The 19,955-nt window shown below is 38.2% G+C and overlaps 1 protein-coding gene across 8 annotated transcripts in view; it reads right to left on the reverse strand.

Moving 5' to 3' along the window:
* Window positions 1–366: 366 nt before the first annotated feature.
* Window positions 367–19,955, reverse strand: part of LOC103479750 (netrin-G1-like) — an 87,383-nt gene continuing 67,794 nt past the window's right edge. For 6 of the 8 annotated variants that reach the window (XM_017310192.2, XM_017310191.2, XM_008434378.3 and 3 more), the window contains 4 exons: window positions 18,787–18,959; window positions 12,872–12,898; window positions 10,494–10,538; window positions 367–3,142 (listed from right to left, as the gene is read on the reverse strand). In XM_017310192.2, the coding sequence (XP_017165681.1) occupies window positions 2,904–3,142; window positions 10,494–10,538; window positions 12,872–12,898; window positions 18,787–18,959 (484 nt within the window). In that variant the 3' untranslated portion in view covers window positions 367–2,903. The other 2 variants (XM_008434376.3, XM_017310194.2) reach the window with 2 other exon arrangements.

The raw sequence follows: 19,955 nt of genomic DNA on the forward strand, positions 1-19,955 counted from the left end.
TGGGAAATAGGTTTTATAATTCGTCTACCACTTTTGCAGTTGGTAAAATGCAGCGTTGTTGCAGGTCAACGCTTGCAGCCAGAATGAAAAAATAAGTCTTAAAAATATTACTATTTGCATTATAAAAGACAAAGACCTTCAAGTTGCTGCAGCAGCTTGTCCACTTATTGATTTATTTTTTTCGCAGTCGACATCTTCTGCTTTTGTTGATTGTCAACAAAGATAGTGACTTTCAAATATGGCTAAAAGTTAAGCAGTTTACCACTGTTTGGTTTTTTTTTCTAATTTAATGTCTGACCTGACGATTACCCTTAAAACATCCCTTAAAAATCACACAAATATGGATGTTGAGTATTTATTTATTTATTTTTTTAAATAAAATGACAAACACATATTTATTACTTGTGTTATCTTTTGTAGATTTATGTGCATGACCAGCACTTGGGTTAACGCTTCCAAAAAAAATGTCACGTTTTCTTAAAAAATAACATCCATCCCTTTGTAAGTGGTTTTTATACAGTGGATTAATCCATGACAAACAGAATTTCCTAATCTCCAGAGTCTTATTCACAAAAAGGCTACTGCTTTCTATCAGAGACAGTGACGTTTAATGAGAGGCACTTACATTAAACTCTAGCACAATTAGGCGTTTCATGACAACCTCAGGAGTAAAATTAATCCCTCGAATAAAATTGGTCTCAGTTCTCAATATGTCACCCTGTGGGACGCAACTTCATTTCTATTCATTGACCCTCCACGAATTAGAGCTCATTTCCGGAGAGCACGGCTTTGTGGCGGCTCCCGCAGCAGGATGCATGGCTTTCATCTGCAGGAGCTCGGGGTAAAAAAAAAAAAAAACTTCCCTTATTCTCGTTTGATTCGAGGATTAGATCTGATTACAGATTTGAGCCGGACAACCTCTGCAACGGCCACACAATCTTCTTTCCTCCTCTTGTTAAATTTACATAAAACTGATGGGATTTCAATCCAGGATTCCTTCATAAGCACGACATGGATGTGTTACAGAGGAGCCTGCTTATTATCAGGATCTGGTGCTTCAGAGGACCAGTCAGTGATCAAAACTGATGGCTTTGAAACATCTTTTAAAATGACATTCAGTATTTGTAATTTGCCTGCATTTATCAGTGGACAATAAACAAATTTTCTTCACATTTTGTCTCAAATGTTATGTTTCTGCCTAATAAAATTACTACTTTTCAACAACAAGACAAAAAACATGTTTTTTTTTTTCTTTTGCGCTTTGGTGGAAGTGTATTTTATGGGCGTGTATGTAAACATATTCTGACAGCAGCTCTCAGGCAACGAGAGCCATGTGTCCCACAAGCAAAAAATAAAAAATAAAATAAAATAATAATAATAATAGTTTGAACACAACCAATTTCCTTAGTCACTCTTAGCCCACGTCTACTGAAGGACTGGTCAGCAGCAGTAGAAAACAAGTAATACATCTTTTTTTTTGTTTGTTTTGCATAATCATGAAAATATCTGTTTTATAGAAAATTAAATACACTTACAGTATTTTACAACTTTTTTCGGATACAGGTGAGCTCAAGCAATTCTACAAAGCTTCTGAAAACAAAAAGATACTAGACTGGAAATTGTAGGGAGGGATTGGTAGTAATACATGTGCAGCTTTAGGCAAAACAACAGACACCCTGCAGCAGCAAAGTAAAATCACTACGGCCACTAAAGCACAGGAAGGGCTGGGGGCCTGATGGTGCTGGGCGGGGAGGCGGCCATGGTAGAAATGGAAGTATGAAAATGGGAGGCAGCGAGGCAAGATGTCGTAAAGTGATAGTTTAGATTTTCTCTCTTTTTTTTTGTGAGTCAGTGTGAAGATATTACCAGTAATAGTTTCCGTTCTTGCAGGAAACAGATTGTCATGTCACCATGATTTTTGTCAGAAAAGCGAGAAACTACTGAGAACAATGAAAGGCTAACAGCTAGTTAGCATGGTCATCCATTTTAGCTTTTTTTTTTTTTCATAATTTAAAACATCTCCTGTTAATAATATTTGTAATTCTGGAATAAAACGTGACTCATACTGGTATCGTGTGAATAATTGTATCAAACAAACAGAATGTCTGTTTGAAGGTTTTAATATCGTTAACAAATATGACCTGATTTCAGATGTTTAGCATCATTAGCAGGACAATGTCTGTGGTTCTACCTAAAATAAAGTGGCTGCCTGCGATTTCAGATCGCCTGATCATCATCACCTCACCAGTCTGTGTAAAACGTTTAAACTAGACAAGAGTTTGAGTAATAATTTAGACTTCCTGTCAGGCTGTCACTCGCTGCCTTAGTTTTCTGTCTGGTTAGCGTTTAGCCTTATTCATTACTTGTCATCCAACTTGTTTAACTGTGACGTCACTGTTTTGCAGATAAAGATACTGTTACTTAAAATAACTACTTCAAAAATACCCAAACTATCTTTTTAAGAGATCTTGCTTCACCATATTTTCTCATAATACTTTAGATGATACTTAGGAATCTTGTGTCTTGTTTTTGTACAGTTTGTCACCAGAAACCGACTTGCGTCGTCTGAGCAGAGAATCTTCGGTCTCTCTATGATGGGATACTACAGAAAGACATTATCACAAAGCAAGGGCACCTACTGTCTTTTCATGTGAGGTTACAAAACAGTGTCTTTTTTTTCACTGCACTTTCCAGAAATCTTTACGTCACTAAACCTGCTGCGCTACTTTCTTCTTTGCCCACCAACTTGGTCTTGGCCATACAAAAAAGTTGCTTATACTGAGCACATTGTCCACACATTCTTTGTTTTTGTTTTTTGTTTTTTCCATGTTCATAAGGTTGAGAGTTCCTTCTCAGCATTTGTGGTCTTAGGGTTTTATTTGGAGGATTTTGGTTCAAGCCTCTCAGCAAAGAGAAACAACTGAAAGCAGGATCATTACAAGGGGAAAGAACAGCCGATGCTTTATGGGGTGATGGTGGAGTGCTGCCCGTCCAGATAGCTGGTCATCACACTCTCCGGGACCCTGGCATCTAGCTCTCTCACACAGGACACCCGTGAAGCCCGGGGCACAGTGACACCGCTGGTGGTGGTGGCACGTGCCGCCGTTCTGACAGCGCAGCATCGCGTTGTCGCACACCCGAGCTGGAGAGACAAAGCAGAAAGGGCAGGAGAGGTAGACAGGAAGGCGTGATTAATAGATCACTCAGTGAAAGGGGCAGAGCAGAACATCAACAAGCAGGTTCAAAGGGCACAAGCTGCCTCTTCCTGTCCTGTCTGCGCAGCTCGGAGTCCTTACTGAGTAGCAGGCAAGTGAGGAAGGGCCAAATCAAGGACAGCAAACAGTATTGAAAAAGACAGAACAATCAGCTGTATGGGAAAATATTTGTACTAAACAGCTGTTGTTTGTAAAAGAATGTTAGAGGTAAACATCTTTCAAAGAAAGAAAGCATTATTGCCTAGTACAGCAAATACTTTCCTAGAAATTAACAGGTACTTTCCAATAACTTTTCTGGAACTTTGCAGAAACTTTGGTAGACCTTTTAGTGAAACCCACAGCGTAGTTTTCAAAAATCACCGCATGATGCCAGGAATTTACCAGGTACTTTCCTGGAACTCACTGCACACCTTTCAGGAAGTAACCTGGAAATACTTTGCAATTTCCAAGGAAGCCTCTTATAAGTCTATAAGAAAGTTCCAGCAAAAGACTTAGTATGTTCCTATAAAGTTCACAAGTAGTACCTGATATATTTCAAAAATGTTCCAGGAAAGATCCAGGGCCGTACCTGGCTAACTTCAGAAGAGTTCAAATAAAGTAGTTGATGAGCTCCAGGCTGTACCTGGAACATTCGTGGAAAGTACCTGATGGTTGTTGCAATGGACCCACAAGCAATCAACTGGTGAGTTTGGGGAAAATTTCGAGGCGAGCAGATATGAAGTTTCAAGAAAACTCTAGAAAGCCGTGAAAGGCTTTCTACAGTGGACTACATCTGTATGTGTAGCACTCCATAACATGGAGGTAAGGACCAGTGAATCAAAGGAAGTAGGGCAGGTTCATGTATCTATTATACTTTAGTGTCTAAAATGGCAATATTGTGAATACTGAATTTCAGCATCAGTCACAACACTTCCTGGTCTATATATTTTTTGTGAAATGCTCAGTTTCTCCTAGCAACCTTGAATTCATCGTTCCAAACCAACAGCCTGGCTGTGGCTTTGTGTTGGTTTTGAATTGTTAAAAATCCCTTCTGCTTTTGAGTTATGTGAAATAACATCTACAAAGTGAATTGATTTTTTTTTTTTCTACTGTTGGAAGGAGGGTCAAGGTCGTTGGCAGAACATTATGAAGACGGTTTTCTGTATGTATGGGATAACCACTAACAAAATACTACAGCCTTTCCAGTTGGTGTTATTTTCATATTTGTAGTCAAGCTTTCAACACAAAATACCACATTGTTAAAAAAAGGTTCCATTCCCAGTAATGGATTGCCTTAGTGCCCATCAAATCTTTATTTATTTGAATATAGAGTGAAGGGGATTACGTAAGATGATGTTCAAGTTTTTCCTTTTTTTTAGATAAAACCTCACAACTCAATTATCTCAGGAAGCCTTTCCACTGGCAGAGGTGAAATCCGGGAAGAGGTAATGTTTGCACAAAGATTTCAGTGTAATTGGATATCTCCTCCTGCATAAATAGTAATCACATTTTTGGTTTTCAGTAGTGCGGCTCATGCATCAGAAAAAAAAAAAAAAAGAACAAACAATAATTTTTCATGCCAAAACTGATTAAAAAAGCATTGGGGTTGCATCTAACTCAAAATCATTTACTAAGACGTTGCTTGTGTTGTTTGCGTGGACGGAAATTCCACCTGTGGATCCAGGTTTCTATCTTCAGTATGACATTTTGTTATGTGCGATGATGGATGATTTTTCTGTTTTTATGTGTATTGAAATTTTATTTATAAAGGAACTGCGTAGGGAAATATTGCACTATTCCCAGTCTGTCTTACTTAAAATGCACAAACGTGCTCTGTGACAGATTCTTTTCAGCATTATCAATAAACAGTGGTGCAAAATAATGTGGTTGCCAAGACAGATTAAACCAGACACCGAGACAGACACTTTGGACAGATTTAAACTATTTAATACCAAACTGTAAATCCTAAATAAGATGATAAAACATGTTGTTCATATAATATAATTCAGCCTTCGTGGCCCAGTCAACACATTCACATTGTTGCCTATGGGTGAATGATGCTCTGTGTGTCCTCTGGCTGTGCCTCAGGACTGTGGGCTCCCCTCAAAGCTGCCTGAAGTAGCTTGTGTCGTACAAGTCCATGTTAGCCATTTGGCTGGTTCTGTGTTAGAGGGTGTAGAGAAATGGAAAAAATAAATAAATAAATAAAGCACACTGATGCTAGAAAGTGTCACTCAGAACATGATGCAAATATCAAGAATTAAAATATAAAAAAACATATACATATAACTGCTAGATAAGGTCACAGATGAATGAAAGGATAGCAAGTCAGGGCTTTTTCACGACTATATTAATTCAGAATTGATCTGATTCCCTAGAGATCTAATTCTAATTCTAATTGTCTTTTTTTTTTGCATCCCAGAAGAACTTCCTAAAACCTTGAAACGACTATTTGATATGTTCAACTTTAGCGATAACTTCTAAATCTGATGTGTAATTTTTTTTTCTGTAACTCATCCTCTTAGTTACTGAACTGGAAACATGTTGTCATGTGATTTTCAGATATGCCCTAATTTACAGCACAACAAAACTAGGCTTTTCAATAAAAAATAGACAAATATTGCATTTTTACTTGGATTACAATCAGTATAGAATAGGTGACTTTTGCTTTTTGACACAGTCTTTCTGCTTGAATTTAAGTATAATAGCTTTTTAGGACATTATTTACTCCTGAACTGGTGCCGGCAGCAGGGGAAGACAGCACCACGCAGCACACCCTCTGCAGACGTGTGTGCCGCACACCTCTGTCAGATGTGTGACATTTTAACAGTGTAACTGTTGTGACAGATCCGTCCTCAGGCCTCGGCGGTACATGAAGCAACAGGGAGAAAAATTCTCTACAGCAGCGCCACAACAGTGACACGAAGGACAAACATCTGACGCAATTGGAGGGTGTGTGTTTTAAATGTCATTGCATCTCGTGCACTCGGGTGTTTCTCCTTCGTGCAAAATGTTTTTGAGCCAATTAGACTAATATTGACTCATTAATAACCCAAATAAGTAAAGTTTGTGTGTTGGGAGGACAGGAAATGTTTTCAATTTGACAGATTTTCTAATCTTCTCATCTTTCTGAGGTCTTGATGTCCTCTGATACTCTGCAACTGAAGTCAGAGAGATACAGTGAACCACGGTATGATAAGAGGCTGGGAGTCACAAATCAATGCACTCAGTCATATCTCCTGCAACTCTTCTTTTTTTTTTTTTGCAAAAGATCATGATCCGATGTGACCAAGGAAGTTATGTTGGCTACATGTGGCAAGCCTAGTTAAGTGTTTAATTTCAAAGCAACAAAACCAATATCATAAGAATCGAGTCTAATTTGCGAAGCTTGAAAAGGATAATTAAAGACAACCAAGACCCCACAGAGACAGCAGCACCTCTATTTAATTACATGCAAAAGGCAAAGTTAAATCATATCCACGTTGATGCATTTAATAAGTTTGAAAGGCGTTTATAACTACAGATTCACCAGTACGATTAATCATAACTGGAGATATTTCTCCGACACAGGATCCGCTAATTATATGCTTGGAGCAAGAACACTGTTGCTTCAATTACACCCGGTCAATATCTTTTGCCATGATGTCGGTGTAAGCTGAAACGTTGCTTTCAGTCTTGCCTCCTCTTATTATATTAACATACAGGCTTCATCATTAGTCAGTGATTTAAGGCTCTGAAGTTCAATATGCACCGCCAGTGTTATGATACACCACTTGACTGCGGAGGAGATATAAAATATCATCTCTAAAGACAGAATAGCAAATGCTTTCCATTTTTACGGGAGCATTGCGTTGGCTAATGCGTTTTAATTTGAAAGTGTGCATAAGTAAAGTTGACTGCTTCATTTATGAAGAAAAAATGCTTGTTTCTGGCAATGACTCAAGGCTTTTTCATTGTTTCAGGCAATGAAAAAGCCTGAAACAATACAAGAAAGGAAGGAAAGGAATACATCTATTATGAAATGCTTTGTTTTTTGGGGTAATTTCTACCTTGGATTTAAAGTGAGATATACAAAAACGGTTCTAACTGGCCAGTTTAGTTTAACATCAGAGATCTCATGCTTTACTGGCATTGTCCAAGCAAAAATAACAATCACAAATCTATATCTTGGAAGCACATTTAGTCTTGTGTATTAGATTTTATTCATGGTGTTTATTAGTAATAAAAATGACATAATAGGCACTTTGAATCTCAACTAGAGGCCTTATTACTTTGCTATTTGTCAGATAAAGCAAACAACACCAACATGACACACATTTCTTTGATTATTGATTGCAGTATTGTTTAGCAAGTCAACAAACAGGCACATCAGAGGAGAATAACTCACATAAATGGCCCTGGTTATTACTAGAAACTGACTGAACTGAGTGTATTTTTGGTAAAGTGCCTCAATTCAACATTTGTTGTAAACCTTTGTTATACAAATAAAACCGAATTGAATTACATTGAATTTTGAGTAAGCTTGGAAAGCTGCGATTTCTTAATCCTTTCAGTATTTTTTAGATCATTCTTTGTGTCTCTTTTTATTTTGTCATCATTTTAGCACAAAATGGTAAAATGAAAATAATAAATGGTTTCCACAATTTTTCTTTGTGAAAGAAATTGCTGTTTAGTTCTTTTTAGTTTGATACCTCTAAAATAAATCCAGTGCAACCAAATGCACCAGAAGCAACCAGATATGTAAAAAATAATCCACGTGTGTGAATTAATCTGGGTATGCAAACAACTGGAAAACATGGTGGAGGCAGCATCATGCTTTGGAGGTGCCTTTCTTTAGCAGAGATAGGATAGTAGTTCAGATTTGATGGGAAAATGAAATGAGCTAAATCCAAGGCAATCCTGGAGGAAATCTTTAAAAGCTGCACAAAAATTATGGACTAGTCAAAGTCTTAACCTAAACTGAATTTAGAATTTGTGGAAAAATTTACAAACTGTTGTTTAATGTGCAATAACACTGACCATCATTCTCCAGATACACCAAGCTGATAGCCCCAACAGATCAGCTGTTGGGGCTCAGTGTCAGAATTAAATAACTCCACATTTTGCATATTTTTTATGTTTATTACTTTGTGCTGTTCTGTCAGATAAAATGTGAAAATTCTTTCAATTTGTTTAAAAAGTGTCTTCTTTATAGCATGTCACAATGGCCGTTCTAAGAAACTTAGAATTTGCCCAATCAGGTTTCAGCAGATTTTTATTTCTGAACTAGAAGACGTAAGGTCACACACCTGAAGCATCGCAGCCTACAAGATTCATCAAACCAACTGAATGCTTCACTCTCACGAGGGTTTAAAGCGTAAACAATCTGACCTGTAGAAATTAGAAGATATCTGCAAGAATAGAAAACACTCTACAACTTCAGGCAGACTGTATTTCTGTCCCCGACTCCATCAAATGAAAGAGACGCCATTCAAAATAGGTACAGTTTATGACGTTGTTGTTTTTGTAATTAATGTTGTACTTTACTTTCATTCGAGGTTGTTTGTGACTTTTGTAGGAAGTTCTAATATTAGTTTTACTCTAAAAAAAATGCTTTTCAAGTTGCAGGATAGTGGCTCTCGAGAGCGGAAGTTGGACAGCCGTGGTGTGGTGCATCTCCAGCTTCAAAAAGGTAATCCACTTTGAAGCTCACCAAAGCACACCCTGGATTTCTTCATACTATTAGCCTAGTTTGTGTCACAATCTCTTCAACTTTAAATTTAGTTTGATATTTTTGGTCTGTTCGTAGTAACTTCAGTGCACTCCTGTGTTTTTCATCCCTGCTTACACTTTTCTCTGTGCCAGAGCCTCATGCTCAGTCACATCTGTTCCTCATGTGTTTATCCTGCTGTATAGGATTCAGTAATCAAAGTAATCCTGTCCCTCCCATCGTTGTCTCAGCTTTTAAAACGACAGTTTTACATTACAGTCCAGCACAAATAGTTGCTGCATCCCAAATGGCTGGAATCCAGAAGAAGTGTGTTGTTTAAATAAAAATTTACTGTATATTGTGATGGACATAATTGATTATTCTTTTAATTGGAGCACCTTTGACACAGTTTAACAAAGCAAATAAGCAGATTCATGTTCAGTTGACGTGTTGTAAATACAAGAAACAAGCAAATATTAATCATAATGAAGAGATTTTGGTTCGTAAGACTGCAGGTTTTGATCTTCACACCTATTCACATAGATCTATGTGGGCTTGCTGGGCTTTTGTTTGATCGGTTCATTTCGAAACCACATGCACAAAAATCCACATACTCTTCGGAGCTGTTTATAATTCATGAACATGTGCTAATTTGCTTGGTTTAATGAATCTGGCTCATATTTAATTTAAAGAACTCTTCTGTAGCACAAATAAAACGATTAGCTGTTCTGCTTTCATTTGAAATTCAAATACACCAGCTCTGACCACAGAAATGTTGTTCACTCTGAAATGTTCGGTGCATTAAGTGATAACCTCATCAGTTTGTTTTGAAAAAGTGTGCCCAGAAAACTTACTGCTCCTGACAGAAAGTTCATTCAGATGAATTATGTGCCCAGACGCCTTATGTTGACACAATAGATTTAGACAAAATAAAAAAAAATAAAGGGAACATTTGTAGTTCTGTCAACACAACATTGTATTATCTACAAAAGTGAGATGAAAAAAAGAACCCCTCCCTTTATTTTGGAAATCCTTAAAGTCTTACTTTAATTTTCCTCCCTCCTCCTAGTTGTGAGAGCAGTGGTGCAGATGCGACTTAACACTCACTACACAGGATATCTGGGCCTGCGGATTAGCTGGAGATAGCTGGAGATCAATCTACATAAACCTCCCTGAAGCCTCTTTTCTCCTTCCGTCTCCATCTCTGCGATTCCTTTTTTTTTATACTTCCTTTTTCTACCTTAAGAAGAAGGCAGAAGGGTGCATCCCCAGAGAGCATTCTGGGTAATTAAAAAGAGGGCATGATCAAAGAGGTTAGAAGGCTGTGGACTCGGTGATCCTGAGGCACGCGGCCCGTTCCCTGCAGTGTTCTCACAACAAAAAAAAAAAAAGGTCTGCCTTGTAAGGACCAGCGTGTGTCTGTGGCGGCAGGATGAAAGGCAGCTTTGGTCAAAACAGCCTACTGATTTCTGTCATTTCCATACCAACACAAAGGCTTTTTCTGTTTGTTTGTTTTTGTTTGGTTTTTTTTAAACAGCCGATCAATAAGCAGTCAATTCTGTCTGTGAGTTGGTAATGTCATGCTGAAGTTACAAAACCTATGATCCTACCTTGGTTACGATTTGCAACACCGAGAGATGAAGCATTTGCTCGATCTGCGTGGAAATGGAGAGGGTATTTATTACATCAATTGTCATATAGTTCAACTTTCTATGCTTTGAAAGCGGGGAGGGGGATAGCATGCATAGTCCAGTTTTATTATTTTCGTTTTTTACAGTATTCTACATCTCATCTGTTTTATATCAGTTATTTGAAAGCTATAGCAGGACATTGGGGGTAATAAATGAATTAATGCACAGACAGAGTAGCGTGCATGCAGCCAAAGTGAATTTTCCACAACAGAAAGGCAGGGAGGTCTATGCATGGAAGTGGCTGTTTTTATTCAGCATGTGGAGTCACCTTCAGGCATCAACATGCGTAGGGATGCGCGGCTGGAGCCACGTCTTCATAAAGAATGGCTTTTTCTTTGCTTTTGCTTTGGGCACATATTTGCATGTGTGTGTGTGTGTGTGTGACTGTGTGTGTGTGTGTGTGTGTGCGTGTGTGTGTGTGTGTGTGTGTGCATGTGCGTGCGCGAGTGTGTTTGAGCAAATATTCAGGAGTGTAAAGCAGATATCTTTCTTTGTTGTGCTAATGCAGGGGCAATTGCAACATTAAAAAGAAAAGCTAATTAGTAAACAATGTACATTTTAACACAACTTGAGCACACATTTTGACTGTTTTTATAAAAAAAAACTAAAGTAGATGTAACATCCATGTAGCAGGGCTCTCTCAAAGCATCTACACCGTTTTCATCCCCCATTTGGTAAAAATTATTACTATATTTAGATTTCAAATAACAGACCAACACAAAGTAATCCATTTAAAGTTTGTGACATGCATTTGTATTCATCCCCACAGAGTGCAGAACAAACTTTCCCTGCAATAAAAGCTGCATGTTTTATGGGTTTGTTCTTTACAAAATGAAGGCATTATTTGCAAAAGAGCTGTAACTCTGGAAGATTTGCTGCTGAGCCTCAGTAGGCAGCAGTTGCCAGGCTGCCATAGATTCTTAATTAGATGTAGGGTTGCACTTTGGTTGGGTCGTTCTAAGGCATGAGCAATATTCTATTGTATCTCTGGCTTTATGTTCAATCATTCTTCTACTGGAAGGTAAGCTTTCTCTTTAGATTCAAGGATTTTCTTTGTAAACATTCTCTAGATGTTTTTGTCCAGAACTGCCCTGTTCTAAGTTGCTCCCTTCAGCTCTGACCAGCATTCTTGTCCGTGCACAAGAAAAAGCATCCCGATGGAAAGATGACACCAACGTCATGTTTCTCAGTGGGGGTGGTGCATTCAGGGGGTTGGTATCAAAGCTCACGTAGCATCTTCCACACGGTCAGAAAGTTTCAGTTTGATCTCTATTGACGTCAGAACCATCTTAAACATGGCTGCTGTGTTCTCTGCATGGCTTCAGTCACAAGAAACTTTTTGTGACTTCTTCCAACAACCGCTTTCTTGTTGGCACTCTTGCATAAATTTGCATAGTGCAAAATTAATTGTTCTGTTGAAAGACTCTCCCACCTGAGCTGTTGGTCTCTGCAGCTACTCCAGAGTTGCCATGAATTTCTTGGCCGCTTGCCAGTTCTATCTGGTTGAATACAAATGCACGTACCAATCAAATTTCTGGTATATCTTTTTCAAACAAGAAATAATTTACCCTCTGCTTCACTGTTATTGTAAATACTATTTTATTGATTGAATATATAAAGTCTGATTAAAATACATAGAAGTTTGTGGTTGTAAGTTGACAAAATCTCAAATGGTTCAAATGGCATGAATACTTTTTAAGGCACTAAAAAAGTCATGGTAAAGGCTTTGAGCTAAAATCCTCTTTTCATTTATTTTTGTACAACAAAGCTTTGAATTAAAAAAAATCTTTATATGTCATCTGTTAATGCACTGTTTTCAAGCTCCATCATTTTGTGTGTTATTCTCCATAAAATTGTTCTGCTATGATTTTCAAGAGGCTCAAAATGCAAAATTTTAAGAATAAGAAAGCCTGTTTACAGAAATGACAATTTTTTATTATATGAAAACATATAAGATCTAAGGTAAATCTTTCCTTTTTAAAACTTTTAGTTTTTTTTATCATTCCGGGCTTAAGTGCATGTTATTCTCTTCATGAGATGCACAAAAAAAAAAAAAATAATTTTTCTTCCCTCCATGCATTGGTCCACTTTCATTGATTAACCGGGATATAAAATGTGCTGTTCTACAAGAATGTCTGGTGTAAATGGATTTTTCTGACCGTGTAAAACATGCTGATCACTGCTACACATGTGCCACAGGTTCTCACACCAACATCATCAGTTCAACAAGAGTTAGTCATGACTGGGGGAGGAAACCCATTAGTCAGCATGCCAATTAAAAAGCTGGAACAACTTACGCACTGGTCCATGATTGCTGGGAATGCCTGCGGAAAGAAAGGGGGAAGGAGGAGGGAAATAAGTGTTTCATTCCAGTGTCAGCTTGTTTCACTTTATGTTTGATACATTAGTCATTGAATTGCATGAGAAACCATTTGGATGGTGTTTTTTTTTTTTTTTTTTTTGCCCTGCAAAGCCCAATGACACAACACTTATCCATTTGGCTTCTGCTGTGTCTGCTGATTAGCAGCAGTTCGAGAACCTGCTCCAAACTCCACCTTTTGCTGATGATAATTACGGGTCGGCCAGAGACAAAATGTCAAAGAATTCAAAGGCTCAATATAAAATAGAAATCTTTTCACCAGCATTTTTTTATTCATTGGTTGGAAACGTTCCTGGAGCATCCCTGCAGCATCTGCTTGCTCCATATGTTGTATCAGTATCTGGCTGTGGCTTTACCATCTCTGCATTGCATAATAACCATCAGTGAGTGATTCCCGGCCTACAATTAATTCAATTTCTGATCTTTTTCACTTTGTCTTTTGCCATTATTTTTTTTTGGGGGGGGGTGGGGTTATTTTATGTTGTTTGTTTCCCATTCATCAATTCATTATCTCTCTGTGACTGATGTAACAACTGCTGGCAGGAGCGAACCAAAGCTGCAACCACAAATGGCCAGAATTTAAAGTCCAATTTGCAAGCCACTGAGCGAGGCCCAACAACAAAATAGTCCTTCTGTGTTTAGAAATAGAGGGCAAACAATGTTGACCTTTGGAAGTGTTTTTATGGTTTGATCAGACTCCTGCCTCAAACCCCTCTTAACCTCTGAACTTGCTGGGCAAAACAAGATGAGTTGACGCTGCTGGCAAAGTGGACTGTCAACAAAATTCTTGGAGTGATTCTTCTTTTACAAAAGGCAACACATTTATTTTCTTTCTTTCAGGGTTTCTGCAAGTTTCAATGAAAAAAAAAAAAACAAAAACAACTTTTTTGTGATTAAGTTTAAGACCAATAAGCTGTAAGACAAATTAACCTAAACTTTTACTCAATAACTTATTTTAATAACTTCAGCAAAGCAAGTGCTACTTTAATTACGAAAAAGCCTTATAACAATATACAGCATGCTTCATAAGTTATGGATGTGTTTTAGTCTATTATTTTACAACAAATGTACTTAAATCTTGTGAAATTATCCATACTCCTTGATATTTTCTATATTTTTTTTTCCCCCATGTAATAACCACAAACGTGTAGCGTATTTTATGTGACAGACTAACAATGTTGTGAAGAAGAAAAATAATTACACCTGGCTTATGGAGAAAAATCTGAAAATATGTGGCATTTTACTCTCATAATCCTCATTAAAAGCTCATTCAACCGCATGCCTTTGGAGAATCTGTCAACAGCAAAACTATTAGTAGGGAACTGAATTCTGAAACTTGCAGCGCACAAAAAATTCTGACGTACAAAACGATCTACGTGTGTGATTGTTTACACCTCGTAAACCATCAGAATCATGAAACTTGATCTGTTTGGAGTTAACCTGCCGATCTGAACCTCTTTTCGACTGCAGTGAGAATGAAAGTGCCTCTGAAAGGTAAAAGGATGTGACAGCTTTTGCAAGTCACTGTACACTCGTCAATATGGTGACAAGGAGCTGATGTTAGAAAAAAATAACAGCATTTATTTTTAACTGCCTAAACATACAATTTCAAGCTACCTTTTAGTAGCAGAAGCAGTTTACGCTGATTGTCTTTTTTTATTTATTTTTTTGGCAGATGCTGATTTGTGCAGCTTTTTTTTTTTTTTTTTTGTAGTTCAGGCCTGGTGGTTGCAATTTTGACCTATTCCTTTTTATTACAAGGAATACTGGAGGAAAAGCGTGGAGCAGCTTGATTGAAAGGAGTAATAGGTTTGAATCTATCAGATACTGAAGTAACTACAAGATTATCCCCACTGACAGATCAAGCATAAATGTCCCTGACCTTCATCTGATTTTTATCAAACTAAACTAGACTAATCGATTGAAATATTGACAGATTACAAATGGTGGGGAATTTTAGTTTTGATGGATTTAACAAACAGATTTCTCAGTATTTGAGCAGCTGATCGCTGATCAGAACTGATCATGGAAAAATGTGTCCGATTCTGATCCCTAACCGACTGATCCAAGCATCTTGAATTATAGAATTTTTCCTCTATTCGGAGTATAATAACACTGGAATGTGCTCAACGCGTTCATTTTTAAGCAAGCAGATAAAATTGATAGAATAAAAAATATAGTTTCAGACCTAACATGGTACATTTAGATACATTTGAGTGTTATCTTAAGGGATTAAAGCAAAAATAATAAAAAGTTTAAACTTTGTTCCTTTTTACAACCCTACTATCCCATAAACCTTGAAGTTCAGTCTTTCTTAGTCATGTCCTGATGCTGAAGGCTATGACTTTTTTTTATTTTTTTGGCTGTAACTCATTTTATACCAGGCTTCCATGTACAGGGATATAAATATGTAATAGACCCTACCCAGAGATTAATGACCGCCATGATAAAAGAGGAAGAGTTGCTGACAGATGAAACCTATTAAACCATAATTACGTGTTGCATGTTCAACATATCTGTCCTGAAACGAGCAGCTGTGTGTTTCACTTTGTTCATACAAGGCACTCTGCGTAATAGATGAAGGCATGTTAAGTGTCTGAATCTGTTCTCAAGAGAAATAAGAATAATTCAAGACAAAATGTCCTCATTCAACACCTGGGGGACCAATATTGTTGCGTCACCTCCATGTACAATATTATTGCATTTTATGCCACAGCCAAACAAGCGCTAATATTGCTTTTGATATGGCTAGACCTCGGTTTCATCAGTTCAGGGCAGATGCGTCCTGGTGGTGGATTTTTTTCTTTTTTTTTTTTTTTTTTAATAATGGCCTGTCAATCTGACAGCAAGCTCCACATTGCAGGGAGGCAAATAAGACAGAGGAGGTACAGGGGTAAATCCAGCAATATCTCCTTGGAGTTCAGCGTTTCTCGTAAACAGACTCCCGCACACAGTCTAGATGCGAGCACACTCAAAGGTCTGTGCACAAACATGCAAATGATTCATGGAGCATATATCCATACAAATCACTAGATAATTATCCAATTAATCAACATCAAATTAAAAACAATAAGAGCAGCGTTGCAGTAGGGGATCGATAGTAATATCATTTCCCCTTCAAACCTAATCAGAATTCAAGTCAGACGGTCAAAATGAGCAACTGAAAAACCTGCGATAAATCCTGGAGGACTGCTGCTGTGAGATTTGCAGACTGCAAGGCTGAGGGGAAAAAAGGGCCAAATCTGGGACTAGAGGGCTGGATCTTCCACCATCTGGCCACGCCTGGCCATCTACTGCAGCAACCCTACATAGCTGTGTTAGATTTATTGAGGCAATGAGCTTCCCTGCCCCCTGGCATGGGATTTGATAAATGTGACTCAACTCCTGTCCAAGATTATAATGGGGATAATGCAAAAGAGCACCTTCTGCCTCGTAGATACCTTTCAAACTCTTGTACCTCAGGCTTGGGTTGCAAGACCTTTCTATTCAATTGATTAAAGAAAACTGTTGACCAGTAACGCAAAGTCCAAAAAGGCGACACACATACTTTGGACAAGTTTCATAAGAGGATGGTACTCCATCATATTTAACGTTACCAGGAAACCAGCAGTAGTTACCTACTTGGTATTGCACTCGCTTTTCTACATTAACTAGCAAAACTCAAGGTAACCACACACTAATCTGTTAAATCTTTAATTCTTTATACGAGAAGCAGCAGACCTTATTTAAGTTGCTTAGTTACTGTTACAAACTCGGTTTTGAAATACAGTGAATTTTTTTTTTTATTAAAGTCCTGGCTATTTCAGAGGCTTAACGTAACACCGATTGATAACTCTAAAAAATAGTAAAAATTAACACCTACCGTATTTTCCGCACTATAAGGTGCACCGGATTATAAGGAGCACCTTCCATGAATGGCCTATTTTCAAACTTTTTTCATATATAAGGCGCACCGCATTATAAGGCGCATAGAATAGACGCTACAGTAGAGGCTGGAGTTACGTTATGCATCCACTAGATGGAGCTGCACTAATATGAATATCAACAAAACAGTCTGACTCGGGTCGGTGAGGAGATCCTTCTGCTACTGGGCCGGGGCGTGGCCGGACAATGGTCACCCTTCTCCGTTCGCGCACAGAATGTTGGTGGAGAACGTGGTGCTAAATGACCTGCAGACGACCTGATTCTAGACGGTCGGCAGGTAGATAGGTCAGTCAAACTTTATTAATAGATTACAAACCAGCATTCTGATAACTATCCCAGCATGCACCGCATGCTTCTTCTTCTACAGGGGACAATGAAGTCGGCGGCTGTTTACTGTAGTTGCTAGACCTGTTGTGGCTCAATATTGGTCCATATAAAAGGCGCACCGGATTAGAAGGCGCACTGTGGGCTTTTGAGGAAATTGAAGGTTTTTAGGTGCGCCTTATCGTGCGGAAAATACGGAACTTACTGAATGTGGACATGCCATATGCCTTTTGAGTAAATAACAATAAAGCTGTTTGGCTACAATGACCAGAGGGAAGTTTAGAGTAGTCGATGCACGAGATTGGGAGCAATTGACGGCACAAAAACCCTCCTGGCTCTGATTGGTTGTTTCTGACCCGAAGTGGTCGATTTCTGCAAACGGCAGTAGGATCACTGCGAGGAGCCTGAAGCACTTCACTTTTTTTTTATTTTTTTTTTAAAATAAATTATTTGTTTGATATTCTGTTGTCAGGACATAGTGAAGTTTTAACAAATATGTAAAAAATACTTTTTTCTAAAAGTTACCTACCGTAGCTTTAAAGCCTCACTTCAAGTCTTCCAAAAACATTTTTCTGACTTTATGGTCATATAGTTAAAATTTTTATCAGCATTGATCTTAAAATCTCCTTTCAAAAAGATTTTGTTTTCTTGTTCACAGGTTTTCATTCAAATTTTATTTAACACTGTCTTTTGAGAACTGACACTGGACACTTAGATGTAAATAAAATGATTAATTTTATTTTTTGCTGGGTAACTTAATTAGATTCTGTGGTCTTCCACTTGTACATGATGTGATAGCAAAGGATTAAAGTCTGACACAAATTTTGACAAAACCTTTCTTGCTCTAGTCCATGTAGGATTACTAAAATGAATTGGACTCGCTAAATAACAGAATAATGACACACATACCTACATTTTTAAAAATAAAACTACAGAACATTATTTTAATTAAGCAGTTTATTTATCGCTGAGTGGCTTTTCAGAAAATGTCAGATAGGACTCGTTTCACTTTGGATAAAATCACTTAGCGGCTCTTTTTAGAAATTGTGTCAAAGTATAGTCTAGATTTCCGGGAGTCCTTAATTATCTTATCTCATTTGATTTATTTTCATTTTTCCTGTAAGTCACATATTGAAGCATACATTCACAAATGTGCCACTAATTTTCTCTACTACTGTACTGTAGCAGAAGCTTATTATACCCTGACCCTGATCATCTGGGCTAAACTGTTTAAATGAATAGTAACCTTAGAGGATATAAACGTCTGAATTTAAACAAAGCAAAGAAGGATTATCAAGCAGATTTAAAAACAAACTGTGAAAAAAATGCCCTTTTATGTAGAGCATAAAACTGTCTGGTTTTAATGGTAAATAGTCTACAGAGTTTGCCTTGTAAGATGTGACTTGGAGACCCTCATGCGTTATGGCTTTGCAGAAAACTTTTGACACTTTATTGGTTAGAAATTTCATTGTCATATATTAGTATCAGCAATAAAAAAAAAGACTGTGAATGATGTGTATTCAGCCAGTAAATTAATTGCATAAGCAGTTTTTGACCTACCGAAGACAGATATTTTCTACTTACATATATTTGCAGTTCCTTTGGGTATGGGGAGGTAGGAGCCCACGCTCCAGGCCCTTCCATGGTAGTGCCTCTTGCAGCGGCTGCAGTCGGGCCCTGTTGTGTTGTGTTCACACTCACAGCCCAGCTTCCCCTTGTCAAACACGCAGCTGTTGGCATGCAGGTTGCACTTGCACCTGAGACAAAGGAAAAAGCAACGAAAGACAAAGACTTGAATAGGCACTGAGCTGAATCCACTGAATCAATACGTTCTGTGGGGAATATACAGAGTCGGCCCTCACGGCAATTTTTATTTGTGCCTTTCGAATTTCTTTGACACGGGTAAATTGAAATCCTGGCGGGCTATCTGACTTGGATCATGCCTCCTCAAAGCTTCATTATACTCTCCTTAAAAACAGAAAACAAGACTTCATTTGTGGGCGCCCCTGCGGAGAGAACAGCATTGCAAATAAGGTCACTTTTGCCACTGTGAAAGCCAAATAAAAGACGCTCTGTTAGATTCACTAATTGAGCTTAAAACACGGCTTGTTAGAAAGATGATAGGAGAAAAAAAAAAAAAAAAAAGCTGTGTATCCTGGGAATTCTCTTTGTTCTTTATCTTTAAAGTTGCATTGTTCGATGAAGACAGCCTTCAGCCTGGAAACTCAGATGGCGAGGCTGGTTTATTAGACTGAACCGCAGCAGAGCTGACAGACGCTCCTGCCAGGAGAAGAGAGAAGGCCTGACAGTTTTCTACAACGTCTTGGCCGAGTGAGGGAGAGCCATGCTTCCAGGCTTAGGTGGAAAAACCAGATAGCTGCGGTTTCATTTAGAGTGACTTCAACCTTAGGAATAAGCAGAGAGCAAATTACACGTACTCAAAATATAACCTTATTCCACTGTGACTTGTGCTCACTCCCACGGAAAAGCTTCATCAGAGGCAGAGGAGGGCTGCGCTGGTTGCAATAGGAAAGATTGCAGTTCATATTCCAGATATGTATTCCAAATATAGCTCTCTGTGTTTACAGTTACTCCCGGTTGGGTAAAAGGTTACAACTTGTGACCTCAGCTTCTTGTGAGGTGGGAGGAAAGTGAATCAGTTGGGAGGAGAGCATGAAGTGGATCTGACACTGTAGACCTCCCAGGAGGCTCGGGCGGCTCACGGTTTCACATCGAGTCCATGTTTGTTTTTA

The sequence above is a fragment of the Poecilia reticulata genome, chromosome 17 (assembly GCF_904066995.2).
Source record: "Poecilia reticulata chromosome 17, P_reticulata-male-v2, whole genome shotgun sequence".
In the NCBI taxonomy this organism is placed as follows: Eukaryota; Metazoa; Chordata; class Actinopteri; order Cyprinodontiformes; family Poeciliidae; genus Poecilia; species Poecilia reticulata.